General features: G+C 40.3%; 1 protein-coding gene across 8 annotated transcripts in view; it reads left to right on the top strand.

Annotated features, from left to right (window-relative positions):
• nrxn1a (neurexin 1a) overlaps positions 1-14,690 on the top strand; it is a 66,831-nt gene that overhangs the window by 19,531 nt on the left and 32,610 nt on the right. For 4 of the 8 annotated variants that reach the window (XM_059325301.1, XM_059325295.1, XM_059325296.1 and 1 more), the window contains 7 exons: positions 3,456-3,757; positions 5,416-5,439; positions 7,608-7,769; positions 10,252-10,323; positions 10,653-10,877; positions 12,209-12,356; positions 14,056-14,186. In XM_059325301.1, the coding sequence (XP_059181284.1) occupies positions 3,456-3,757; positions 5,416-5,439; positions 7,608-7,769; positions 10,252-10,323; positions 10,653-10,877; positions 12,209-12,356; positions 14,056-14,186 (1,064 nt within the window). The remainder of the gene's footprint in view (positions 1-3,455; positions 3,758-5,415; positions 5,440-7,607; positions 7,770-10,251; positions 10,324-10,652; positions 10,878-12,208; positions 12,357-14,055; positions 14,187-14,690) is intronic. The other 4 variants (XM_059325302.1, XM_059325297.1, XM_059325298.1 and 1 more) reach the window with 1 other exon arrangement.

Consider the following 14,690-nt stretch of genomic DNA (forward strand, 5'->3'; position numbering starts at 1 on the left):
AATGGTACCAACAATCGAAGATATTCAATTAACAATGGCATAAAACAGAGGGAGGCAGGAAATCCTCATATTGTAGAAGCTTGAGCCAACTTCTCTTGCATTTTTGCTTTAGAAATTGCATAGAAGGTTGTTGTTGTTAATTAGTCTTGCGTTAAATTGCCAATCAGTGAATCAACATATCATTCCAGTAATGCATTTCAGTCAGTCTTATTTATAAAATGCCAACTCACAACAGAGGTAATCTCATAACACTTTTCATATCGAGCAGATCAAGGCTATACTCTTTAATTTACAGAGACCCAACATCCCCCTATGAGTAAGCAGCAGACCTTATATAACACCACATGAGAGATTTCCCTTTCCTTCACTAGATCAGGTGGTATCTTTGAAATACGATAGAGATCTTTAAGAAGAAAGACACTCCGAGACAAAGAAAAGCATTTTCAGTCAAACCTCACATTCAGCTGGTCACAGTCTCCAAAGGAAATGAATGAACCTAGCTGGAGATATTCCTTTTTCCTCTTCTTTTCTTTATTATTAACCTTATTTATTCACCTGGATATCAAGATCACGGTTCTTTTTTGCAATGCGCACAGGGCCTGTACCAGTTGGTCAAAAAATAATATGTTGATAATCGATTAAAATTATTTTTAAAGCAAAAATGGCACAAAAAAAAAATGCTGTTTTCACCCTCTGGGATGGGTGTTTTTGACTGATTTCCTTCATTTGATAGATCAAACAATTATTAAAATATTTAAAAAATAATCTGCAAATTAGTCGATAATGAAAATAACCATTACTTGCAGCCATAATGAGCACAATGAAAACCATTTACCCTCAGAGTTAACATATAACCACACAGCCAGCCCATAAGACACCATTAGCTAAAACACCTAATTGAAAGAAAATGAAAAGAGCCACATAAAACACAAGATAAAAGTGCTTAAAAATCGAGAGATCTCTTTTCCTCTGCTTTCCTTCTCCTTTTCTCTCTCCTTTCTCTGTATTCCTTCGTCCTCCTGCTCGCTCGCCTTGATCGACAGTGCTCTCCACAGGATGAAGTGTGACATGTGGTGTGTATGTCAGTGTCTGTCTCACTGTTTACTCTGAGCTAATACTGACTCACTCCATTAATCTGAGCTACAACAGATCCACTCCAACCTGCCCACTTGAGAGCGTGCATGTTTCTGCGTTCGCGTGTGTGTTTTAGGTGTGTCTGTACAGGTGAAATACATGCATGCACGACACATGTTCCTCATCGCTTTTGTGTCATCCAATATGCATTTTAGTGCCTGATTTGTGTGCGTGTGTGCCCGTTGTTGTTGCGGGCCAGAGCTTCCAGATCGATACAGATGCTTTATGTGCTCCTGTCTGGTCTAATGACATGTCTGTAAATTAGCAACAGAATGGTGGAGCACCACACTGAAACCTAATGGCACCTCTGTAAATTACCGCTAGAATGCTGCTGGACGGCTGCGTGTGTTCTCATTGTGAACAACTTGGCTCCCCCCTCTCACTCCGCCACCTCATCTACATTTGTCTGTGTGTCTGCTTGTGTGTGTCAGTGTGATTGTGTTATAGCATTTGTGGCTGTGTGTGTATGTGTGTGTTTTTGTGTGTGTCTCCCTCCTCCTCCTTGCTCTCGCTCCTCTCAGTAAAGACTAGCCCGAGGCCCTGAGTTGGTAATAGCTTTTCTGACAGCAATACACCAATATTTACAGAGACCAGCACCCACCCACACCCCCGCACATTTCATGCACACATAAAAAGCCTATACTTGCCACACACATTCACGTGCTTGGACGCAAGATGTGCACACGTGTTTCTTTTTTTCATTTTGAGGAACACACAGACACACACACACACACACACACACACACACACACACACACACACACACACACTCTTAATTAACATGCTGGGAGGGAAGAAATCACACACGAGGGGGAACTCACACGCATGCTGGCATACAACTTGTTGTTTCTCACTCACATATTGGCATTCACACTTTGGGCTTTTTTTTCATGCAACAGAAGGAAAGAAAGACAATTTACCACAATTGCTCTTTGAATTGTGATATATTCTCACTTTTTCCTTCTCATTATTCTCTCCGTGTTATATTCAGTCAAGTGCGGCCGATTCCATTTCAACACTCTTCTCTCTGCCTCTCACTACCTTAATAACCTATTACACTTCAGTCTATTCATTACGTGGCACCCCCCCCCCCCTCCCCCCCCTCCTCTCCAGCGGTTCCTCACCAAGTGTCTGTCTTGCTCCAGTCTGACCTAGTGTGTGCGTTAAATTCCCCTCTGTTCTCCTCATTATCGTGAACTACAAGTTATGCCAGAGGCTCCACAGAGCAGAGAAAAAGAGGCCAACGAGATGAGCAGAGAGAAATGGTGGCGTGAAGCTTAAAGGGAGGTGTGAGGGATATAGGGATGGTGGTGAGGAGAATGCTAGAGCGGATGCGGAGGAAGGGTGATGCTTTGGGGGGATGGGTGTGAAGGAGACAGATAATGTCGCCCCTGCTTGTGTATGCCAGCACAATACTATGATCATTTTTTCGCAGATGTGTGTGTAGGTGTGCATATTTGTTCCTCTGCTGGCTAAGGCTGTGCACTTCTGTGTGAGTAGGTGTGAGAGAGTAGATAAGAGAGTGTGAGCTTAAGGATGATGGATTGCAAAACCTTGGTCTCATGTCCTTGGGGGTCACTAAGGGTGTGCAAGGTAAGTTGCCATTGGCTGTCTGCTTGTTATTCTGAATTCTAATTGGCCGATCCTGCCGGCTTCTGGCTGCCACGATACTTACGGGCTGCCGTTCTCCATCTTCATCCTTTCCTTAAAAACTTTCTAACCTTTACTGCCACTGCACATACATAAGCAGACACACACATTCTGGCTTTTGACGAACATCACGAAATGAGCCATGTTGTCAAACAAGACCACATCACTTCAGACTGCCAGCACAGCTGTTCTCTCAAAAGGGAGGATGGCAGGTTTCATAACGAGTTTGGAATGCTACAGACTCACGACTGTCTCTCTCACATCCACAGTGTTTAATCTCCAACCCACATGAGTGATCAAAGCTTGTTTACACACCACTCCATGTACGATTAGAGGTATGGAAGGAAGTGTTTCTTCCAAGTGCTGGCATCAGTGAGGCTTTGCTTGACAATAACAACATTTTCAGCATCTCAAACAATATGTTTTGTACTGCACATCCGAATCAAATTTAACCAGGCCCAGCAGAGCTTTGTTTTACTCGGCTGGCTCTGATGAACACCCACCATTTTATCATCTTTGAGCATATTGTGAAGAGCAGTGTGGGAAGAAGCAATGTAGCTTGAATATTGTTTTAATCATTATGATAATGTTCAACAAGACTGTAATGGCTCCACACCTTTTTGTTCTTCCTTCCTCTTCCTTCCTCTTCCACCTCTTCTTTTCTGTCTCAGCTCGCGAGGAGTATGTTGCAACCTTCAAGGGCTCCGAGTACTTCTGCTACGACTTGTCGCCAAACCCCATCCAGTCTAGCAGCGATGAAATCACGCTCTCCTTCAAGACGCTGCAGCGCAACGGCCTGATGCTGCACACTGGCAAGTCAGCCGACTACGTCAACCTGGCACTGAAGAACGGAGCCGTGTCGCTTGTCATCAACCTCGGCTCCGGGGCCTTCGAGGCCTTGGTGGAGCCCGTCAACGGCAAGTTCAACGACAACGCCTGGCACGACGTCAAGGTCACCCGCAACCTGAGACAGGTAACCAGACAACAGGAGGTGGAGGAGGGAGCGACCGAGCAAACAGGAGACAAGAGGAGATATAATATTAGCTGTGATATTTAAAATAGAAAGACTTGAAGGATCATAGGGAGGGACAAAAAGACGGTAGATTAACGAATGGATGAAAGCATGCCTGGATTTCAGTTAGCAATTAAATTATTTGCAATCAGAAAATTGATTTTGATGAACACTTTATCAAGAAAGAAAGCCAAACATTTGCTTTTCTCAGCTCCTTAAATGTGAGAATCTCTCATTTTTTGTTTCATATGATTTTAAATTGAATATCTTTAGGTTTTGGTCTGATTCTACAACAAGAAATATTGAATATGTCACCCTGAGCTCTGGCAAACTGTGATGGGTATTTTCACGTATTTTCTAACATTTTGTAGAGGAAATTATGATTTGTTTGATGAACCAGACGGCAATCCATGCCCTCCAAAATATAAGAAAAATTATCAAACGAGAAAGGAAATACTAAAAAGCCTTTATTGTAGTGGCTTAATCATTCATTTTTAAAGAGAAAAAAACATGTAGGGCTTTGCCTGGGCTTTGAACAAAAAAATGTTAAACTTTAAACCATTTTGTTTCAAGCCCTGACAAAGACCTTAAACGGTCAAATGGCTTTAAATGATTGAGCCAGTCTGATGAATGTTTTTTTTTAAGTTGAGACGCTGCAACATATAAACACTGAATGCAGTGTTTGCAAATCGACCTACTTACTATTGAATACAGAACAAAGACGAGATGTTCATGCTGAATACATACACTCATTCTGTTTTTTATTCACGTTTTACACAGCGTCCCAACTTTTCTGAATCATGGTTGTATTTCTTTCCTCTTTGATATTTTTTTGTATATTATGGAGTGCTTTCCTGTTTATTTTCCTATTTTCTAAGAGCACATTTTTGATCCACGGTCTAATATACAGAGGAATTGGTCATCTCTTTTTCCCAGAATCATTTGTTTATTAGAGAAGTTATTGACAGATAATTGAAAAAATGGAATATGAATGTTAGTTGCAGTGTTCATTTGAATTCCCTGTTATGTAGTATGAGTGTGTGTTTGACTTTGGTGAACCACAGTGACTGCTGCAGATGTTTCAGGGGCAGTGGGCAGCAGAAAAGACTTTTAGTCCGCAGCAAGAAACTAATCAATGTAGAAGCTACGGTCAGTGGTCTGTTGTCCATCCGCAGTGATGCTGTGGTAGAAGGAAAATACCTGAGGTTTTGGTCTTAGTTTACAGTGGGTTAACCACCAGACCAGCACTGCTTTCTGCTCTAGGTGAGTGCTTTTTCAATTGTGTGTGAGTGTGTGTGAGCAAATGAGAGAGAGCGAGTGAACTAGAGAACATTGAGGGTCACTCGCACTCAGGTGCTTGTAACCCATCTGTGCCCTGCCTCTACCGTTTGCCTGTTTGTACTACTAACTTTACTACTAACTTTACTAACCTGCTAGTGAAACTAACCACCATCCATGGAATGATTCATTCTACTAACCTAACCTGTGCCCTTCTCCTAGCGAAACCACTCCAACCAACCTACTAACCTCACCAGAGGCCTTCTAGCTTTCCTTTTTTTGTTCCCGAAGTTGTTCTGTTCACAGTTTTTTGCTTTCCTTTCTCCCCCTCTCCTACAAAGCACTCAGGCATTGGACACGCTATGGTAAACAAACTCCATTGTTCGGTAGATATCATTCTAATTGTTTCTTAGTTTGGGTTTGCCCCGTGTCTATTTCCTTTTGAACCATAGACTTCAAAACTAAACCAATAAAAGGATAAATGCGGTTGGTAATCTTTTACGCTTAAAAAGCCCCCGTCCCCCCTCCTTGCCAACCACTGTTTTTTTCTTTAAATTATCCCCCCCTTTCCTTCCCCTTTCTCTACCGTTTTTTTTTTCACCCCATCACTCTGTGACTGACATGTAGGCGTGTACTGATTGGCTCATCCCTCACCTGCACGCAAATGACGAGCCCCCCCTTCCTGCATGGCGTGACTCAGAAACCCTTCCCCTCTCTGATTGGTCCGTAAAATGGATAGAGAGGTCCCTCCTTCCCCTCTTTTTTCTTTCTTTTTCTTCTTTGGATTTTTTCGTCCTCCACACTGCCACTGCATGTTCTCCATGGTGCCTCTGATTCATCCTGTTCTCAGTTTTTCTTTTTTATGATTCTACTGTGTCCTCTTTGCCAGTGGTTGCATGCAGAGAGAGGAACAGGCTGCATGTTTATATATTTATGTGCGTATGTGTATGTGTGGAATGAGCCGTAACCCATCTAACACCTGTGCGTGTGTGTACATCAATATGTGTGTGTTCGTCCATGTGTCATATCATTCAGTCTCGCTGATCTAACAAACCCCCCCAGACCACAAACTAACAAACTAACACCATCATCACAACTCACCCTAACAACACAACAACATGACATCATCACAACTACTAACAGCATTGAATTCATTAACCCTAACCTCAGTAACCCAACACAGCTTGGCCTGACACAAGTAGCACTACTGTGGCTGCCAGCAGTGCAACAACTAACAACTACTAACAAGTTAATAGTACTAACACCTACTGTAAAGCACGAAGAAGCCTGCGGAGACTTTACTAACACCTGCCTGGCTGGGCAACTCTGCCCGGCAATGATAAGCACCATCAGTGAGAGGGAACTTACTGTAGCAGGAAAGCAAAGAGCTCACAACCTTTATGGGCAGTTGAACATGGTCAGTAATGTACTGGAGAATATCAGGGTGATAACATACCACTAAATGTGACTTACGTGTGACAGGGTTGGGAACCAGTGCAAGCTAAAAGCCCCATCCAGGCTATTATACAGCAGAATAGCCAGGTTAACTGAGAAGAACAGCAGTGTCTTTAGATGGAGCATTAAGGAAAGTTGGTGATAGTAAATCTGCATCTTCTACTAAAGATGAAGCAGCTTCTGTGGCAGAAACATGAGGAAAAAACTTTAAATTTAAAGATGGAATTAGTGGACATACAGTCATGGAAAAAAATATTAGACCATTGTTTTCTTAAATTTCTTGTTCATTTTAATGTCTGGTACAACTAAAGGTACATTTGTTTGGACAAATATAATGATAGCAACAAAAAAGGCTCATAAGAGTCTAATTAAAGAGCTGATATCTACCTTCTACTTACCTTTTGTTGTACCAGGCATTAAATGAACAAGAAAGCAAGGAGAAAACAAGGGTGGTCTAATAATTTTCCAGGACTGTAGAAGATGAGGCTAGCCTTTCAATGCAGCATAGATTGTGTTGGTTTGGTCTGTTTTGTAAAGTCAGTGCAGTACAGAGAGGCAGAATAAGAGCCTGGTTTTAAAGCTTGGATGTGAAGAGTCACAATCCATCAGCGGTGGCCCTGAAGCTTTGGGTATCAGTGAATCTTTATGAATCACACACAGGATGTACTTGTCATTCTGTATAATAGATTTAGACCGGCAGAAGCAGGCAGACCACATAGTCTGATCCCAGTTAGAGTGCAGAAGTGGTAGATGGGGCTACAGAGTGTATAACAAACTGTCGTCACAGTGGGTGAGTGGCATTTAGCAGTTTATAGCAACATATTTCTTATACTAGCACAGGCGAGAGGCAGCAACGCTCAATTACACCACACAGTTAGAACTGATCCACACCAAAAAGTCCCAACAGCACAACTAGCCAATTCCCCAAACCAATCAGGCCCTCTCCCCACCACAATGCATACATATTTGGTTACCAGAGTAACGGGGGCTAATTTGGCTGGTCAGCGCCTAGCTAGCGCTTAGCGCTGCCTTTGGTGTGAGTATATAGCGTGTCCTTTCCCTGTGCTTTGTTGTGTAGGTGACGATCTCTGTGGACGGCATCCTGACCACCACGGGCTACACCCAGGAGGACTACACCATGCTGGGCTCTGATGACTTCTTCTACGTGGGAGGGAGCCCCAGCACCGCTGACCTGCCCGGCTCTCCAGTCAGCAATAACTTCATGGGCTGTCTCAAAGAGGTGGGATGTGTGCATGATTCACGTATGCGTGAATAGCATGTTTGACAACAGTGCTGTGCAGTAAAAATAGCATTGTATTAATAGGATTATAGTCTGACTCACCTGTAGATTGTGGGTTTGGATCTCTTACGCGGCATTCCTCTCCACTATTGATTTGTAAAGGGCTCTGTCGCTGCATCCTGAGCCTCCCAAGATGATTGTGATTGGTTTAAAGAAATACAAATAGCCGGAATGTATTTTCTTATATAGCAAAATGATAATGGGTGCAGCCAGACCACAGCAGCGCTGATACAGCATTGTGGAGAAGGACTGCGTATGCAAGACTAACACGATTTTTTCCCAAGAATCCAGTATGGTTGCAAAAACTAATTTTCAAACTACTTTATTATTATTATTATTATTATTATTATTATTATTAATAATAATAATAATGAACTTTTTTATAGAGCGTTTTTCATACAAGAGATGTAGCTCATAGTGCTTTCAAATATAAAATGACAATGCATCAAATTAAAACAAGGGTAAATAGACAGTAACATTAGCCGATGAAGGACTGTAGATGATAGAATATATAAGCTGAGACTATTAGGAATAGAAAAAAATAGTATAACATTCATTAAAAGTCAAATTCAATTTATAGTTTTTCAGCTCTTGTCTAAAAATGTTAACAGAACTTTATGAATATCAGACAAAACTAACTAATGTTTGTATTTAACCAGAATTATTAATTTAGACAGAACTTGTGCTAAATGGGTTACTTATTCGATCTCCATGTGATAATTTCTTCACAATACGATTCCTTAAAGGCAATGAATGATAATATTTAATTAGCATCAAATTCACACACTCATAATGCGTTTATTTATGTATACTCACACCTTTTAAGAAACACTAATCTTTTTCTTTTTCTCTCACCTTCATACTTCCTCTCTTCTGCCCTTCATTTTCTGTCACGCACCATGCAAAACATTTTTTACACACATTATGCCATAAAGCACACATACACAGAAATGCTTCCATTTGGCAGCGTCACACAAACAGTCCCAGACACACACACACCCTCCCTAGCATCAGAGAGAATCAGTGATGAGTGTCGTTGAGGGAGTAGATACAGCACTAAGCACTAACATGCTAATTAGCTACGCCACAGAGATGCTCCATCCATCCGCTGCGCTCGAAATGGGCCACAACACTGAAACAACAAAAAACCCTCACATGACGGAAACACACTAATACATTCGCACCTACACAATCTACGCATGTATACGTAGATGTGTGCAGGAAATAGACCCACGAAAACACACACAAAGACAAAAATAGTCAAACACAAATAAGCATACGTATGCATACACAGCACCTGATACAACAAAATACATCCTCACACCCATTATATACACACCCTGTCTGAGTCTCCCTTTCATTCACAGAGACTCACACAGAGGCATAAACAAACAACCAAACAAGCCGACAGATGATGTGCCAAACAGAGAGCTATCTGTATCAGTGGTGAATGCGCTCTGTGTTGCTTCATTAAGACTGATGGCGTTTAAACGAGGCTGCCGCTGTCAAAGTGAACCCTCCACTGGCACATTTACATATTTAATACGATGATATGATAATCCGTGTGAGCAAATTAAGATGTATGCAGTGAATCACGTGCATGAACGATCACGGCTGTAACAGTTTTGTGCATTTGATGCGGCGCGGGCACACACACACACACAAACACCCACGCGCTAACACCATTTTACACACTTACATTCAAGAATCGCCCTCATTGCCCTACATGCAGACACCAAAGCACATGACTTAAAAAAAAAAACAGGTGAAAAGCCAATGCAGAACAGAAATGTTGTGATGTTGCAGAGTTTCCTCACAGGTCATAGAAAGAGGCCTGGATTAATAAAGCAGAGCCTGTGTGTGCCCGTCTCTCTCAACATCAAAATGCTCAGCACAAGCACACTCTTTACACTCATGCTGCTCAGTCAGAGAGCGTACTGTGTCAGGGAGAGGAGAGAGAGAAACAGCAAAAGGAACGAGAGAGAAAGACTAAATGCAATCCTGCAAGTGGCGGGGACAAATATGAGTTATCAAAAGATGAGGCTGGAGTGGCTCGTTGCTCTTAACGTTGTCACTTTCATATAAAAATACCAGAACACTTGAATAAAAATATGTTTCCTGAGTTGAAAGATTAATGGCTGTCTGGTCATATTTAAATTGTCTTGTTCCCTCTTTATCTTTTTCAGCATTCTGTTCTTCCTTTTTTTTGAAAAGGTTAATCAAAGCGTGTCTTATTCTTTTTGTTCGCTCATTGTTGTGAAACACAAAGGTTGAATTAAGAAAAATTATGATAGTCTGATTCTAGGCTGCAATATTTATATAGGGTATCTATTAAGTATAAGTGAAGACAGAGGTGTCCTGTTATTTAATCCAAAGGTGAATTAATGTGCCATTGTCTTCCCTTCAATCCCGTCCCTTGAAGGTGGTGTATAAGAACAATGATGTACGGTTGGAGCTGTCCAGACTGGCGAAACAGGGAGACCCAAAGATGAAGGTATGTAATTTCAGCATCATGTACAACTTGAACCAGGCACATTATCCTCTTGTACACAGAACACAGACATCATTTTGTATCACAACCTCCCGTCAGGCCCTGTGAGACGCATACTGTAGGAATTTTAAGTAAATGGGATTATACTTTGGAGAGGTAGCCACAAGCTTTTGTCCTTCAGTCAGTTCTCAGCTGGAAGCAACTGGCTGTGTTTCAATCCCAGACTACAAAGGAACCATTCTGGTCTTGATGTCCACTGGACATCAGTTTAACAACCCATTTTTTAAATCCTTGAACCCCTGAACATTTATGTATCTTTATCTTTCCCCCAGGTAAGTGGGGTGGTGTCCTTTAAGTGCGAGAGTGTGGCCACGCTGGACCCCGTGACCTTTGACACCCCCGAGTCTTTTGTGGCGCTGAGCAAGTGGTCGGCGAAGAAGGCGGGATCTATATCTTTCGACTTCAGGACCACAGAGCCGAACGGGTTGATGCTTTTCAGCCACGGGAAACCTAGACAGCAGCAACGCAAGGACCCACGCACACCTCCTACACTCAAGGTGAAAATATTATATATATACTTGTTTAAAAACTTCAAACTTAAACAGGAAAATCTAGAGCCTGCACAGCAATGCTTTGGGCTCATTTAGAAGCTTTAAATTATAAGCAACTCACTTGCTATGCATTACCTTTACAATCACTTATTATCTTGTTTTGTCATCATCTTGTTTCTATTTTCTTATTTTATTTTATCTTGTTCTCTGTTGCTGCTGAAAGAAACCAAATGTCATATGTTGTATGTCTTTAAAGGCAATAAAGTGTCTTTTGTCTAAATACTGACGTTTAGCAGTATAGTGTTTACCATGTTTATCATTTTAGTTAGTTTGGAGTGTTAGAATGCTGAAATTTGCTAATTAGTACTTAACACAACTGTGAATGTCATTACTTTTGCAGATATTTGTGATTTTTGAATGCAAAGTTGAGGGATCATGAAAGTCATTTAGATGCACCATCTGGGAACCATACATATTTGTATAATGTTTATAGCAATTAATATTGATGTCAAATTTGGCTATTTAAAGCTAAAAACGTATGTGATATTTTTTTCAGAACATAGGTGATTTCACTTAGGGCTGGGCCATAATGTTCTATCCTGATATTGATAATTTCATATCTTGATAACAATATATATCACAACATAACATGTCTTCTGGTAATTCAATAAATACATAGTCTACATGAAATTACATTTTATTGTTTCACTGTATGAATTAAATACTTGACAAAGGGAGTATTTTCATATTTTATTGAGAACTTCAGTGTAAAATCAACAGTTTTAATGAAATTATAGAAGAAATTAAATAACTATCAGCCTAGTCTATGTTTGTAAAACAGGCCTGGCCTGCTCAGATAAAGGGGGCAGCAATCAAAAACAGCTGACAAATGAAGGGGCAGACATATTGGTCCACAGTAGCAGCTGGATTTTCAACATTGCAGTATAAATGATATAGAAAAATATATAAGAGACATGTTTATAAAGGTTTGATATAAGTCTTCATATTGCTTCACTGCCTTTAATAATTCTCTCCTATAAACAACTAAATTCCTGATTGTCCCTGAAAATTTGGTTTGGATCCCAAGAATCATAACTAAACAATCTAGAAACACCCACCCCCACCCCTTTAGTCCAGTGTAGTTTTTCAAAAATGTAAAAGTTTACTAGTCCCCACTAAAATTGAATGACATTGCACAAAGAACCTGTTAATAAATGGTTAGACTGGGGGCCCAATCACCTTATTGTAACTCGCAGCTATAATTTGCATTTTTATTGCTCGCCATCAATGTCCCTGCTTTTTACAGAATACTAATACCGTGTCTGTTTGACTTACAGGTGGATTTTTTTGCCATTGAGATGCTGGATGGGCACCTGTACTTGCTGCTGGACATGGGCTCAGGAACCACCAAGACCAAGGCTATCGACAGAAAGGTCAATGACGGAGAATGGTATCATGTGGACTTCCAGAGGGACGGGCGCTCAGGTACACTCACAGCTCTCTCTTAACTCCAAAGCTAACCCTGACACAGAGGGTGATAAGGAGGAGGTGGAGGATAATGAGTAGGCGATACTTCAACATTTTATAGTAAGCACCAGCCGAGCAAGGCCATTTGGCTGCTGCCATCCGTCTGCTGTCTGTGTTTAATTCAAACTGGGTTGTAAGGGTGCTGTGTCGACCAGTTTTAACACAATCAATATACAGTAGCACTGTCAAATTTATTGTAATGTGTTGGTATAATTAGCATAATACTGAGACTATTGTAATTAATGAAATTGGTAGCCTCTTTCTCATACACCTGCCTAAAGTTTTTTTTTTAAAGTTATGGCCACATTTGCCATAAACCAGTGCTCCCTATGGGTATATGCATAAACATACTCAATGTATTTCATCCATGAGATAAATTACTGACACCATATATACAGTACCAGGATTTTAAACGTTTTTCATCTTAATAGTAATATAATTATAGTTTTCATGCCAGAATGAATTACAGTCTAAAAACCCACAGTAGATGCTGCCAATCTTCTCAATTGGGGATCTTGCTTGTTTACTGTAACTGTACTAATGTCTAAAAATAAATGCATTTTGGTGTCAAAATATTGGACATAGCTTTTTTTTCCCCCCATAATATTTGTGTTCAAATTTTAAACAGGGTTTTCCCAGGCATTATAACACATAGGTGCAGCACCCGAGCCAATTTTAGGCACCACCTAAGCCAAATGAATGTATAAATCAATATCTAGAGCATCAAAACTAACTAAATTACTTTTCCTAGATCTAATGATTGTAGTTGGTCCCCAGTGGACTTATTTGGCAAGTTGTTATCTGCTCTAGCTTTTCAAACTTCTTGTGCACAGATGTGGTAGTAATAATAATGGTCCAAAATTATGTGAAATTGCATTTTTTAATTGAAAAATGAATCTTTTCTTTTGAGAGGACCCTAAAAAAACCTTCGCTAAATACATGCACAAACTTGAAAAAAAAAAAAAAAAACACTGCACACCATGACAAACAGCCTTTAGATTTGTATGAATTGTATCACACAGCTTTAAATTGCTGCATTGAAACAAAAAAGTCCAATTACATGCAACATATAACAAGTTTTTGTTATCCTGCAAGTTCAGAAACTGCATTGTCCACAGAAAGTCATCCTCTTCATCTGTTAAATCTAAATCCATAACATAATAATAAAGGGCCTCTATATATTGCAGCTTTGCCTTTAATATGTACAGTAAGTTATCATTTCTAATGGAAGGCTTTATACCATCCCAAAGTAAGCTGAGGGCTAAACAGAACATGCTCCTTCATTTTCACTCTAATTATCTTTCTCTGATATAAGCCCAACATAAAAAAGCTTTGGGTCCAGTAATATTTGATTTGAAATAAGGACATGGCACTTTTAAACCAGAGAGGACTTTAAGGAGCTAACCGATGGCTAACCCTGACGACTATGGCCTGCGTAGTTTTATATTCCCATTTCTTCTGATTATAAACGTAATGAGCGGTGCTGATGATAAAGGAGGAGAACAAAGACAAAGACAAGGGGAAGGATGATGATGATGATGATAAAGATGATGATGGCAGTCATAATGTTGGTGGTGGCGATGATTGTGATGAGGATGTTCACATTGAAGGTCATAACGATTACTGACGTTGTTTTGATGTCTTGCGGTGGATCCAGGAACCATCTCAGTGAACAGTGTGAGAACGGCGTACACGGCTCCGGGAGACAGTGAAATCCTGGACCTGGACGAGACTTTGTACCTCGGAGGACTACCTGAAGACCGTGCTGGACTCATCTTCCCTACAGAGGTGTGTGTGCAGTATGACATGCTGATTATCATATTACAGTTGCAACAGCTATACATGAATTATCTTTTAAGTTAGCATGCACAGGTGCATCTCACTAAATTAGAATATGATGGAAAAGTCCATTTCCAGTAGTTCATGTCAAAAAGTCCCAACCAAGTATTGAGTGCATATAGATGGACATACTTTTTAGAGGCCAACATTTCCATATTAAACATACTTTTTAAAATTGGTGTTTTGTAATATTAAATTTTTTTAAGACACTGAATTTTATTAATGTAATTTCATTAAATATAAGCCACAACCATTGTAATTAGAAGAAATTAGATAAATTAAGACATGAAATGTTTCATTATGTGTGTAATGGATCTATATAATGTGTTATTTCCACTTTTTGAATTGAATTACTGACATAAATACACTTTTCTATGGTATTCTAATTTATTGAGATGCACCTGTACGTCCACTCTAAAAGATGTATCGGGACTATTTAGTTTGATACTTAAG

Source organism: Centropristis striata, chromosome 21, assembly GCF_030273125.1.
Source record: "Centropristis striata isolate RG_2023a ecotype Rhode Island chromosome 21, C.striata_1.0, whole genome shotgun sequence".
NCBI classification, from domain to species: Eukaryota; Metazoa; Chordata; class Actinopteri; order Perciformes; family Serranidae; genus Centropristis; species Centropristis striata.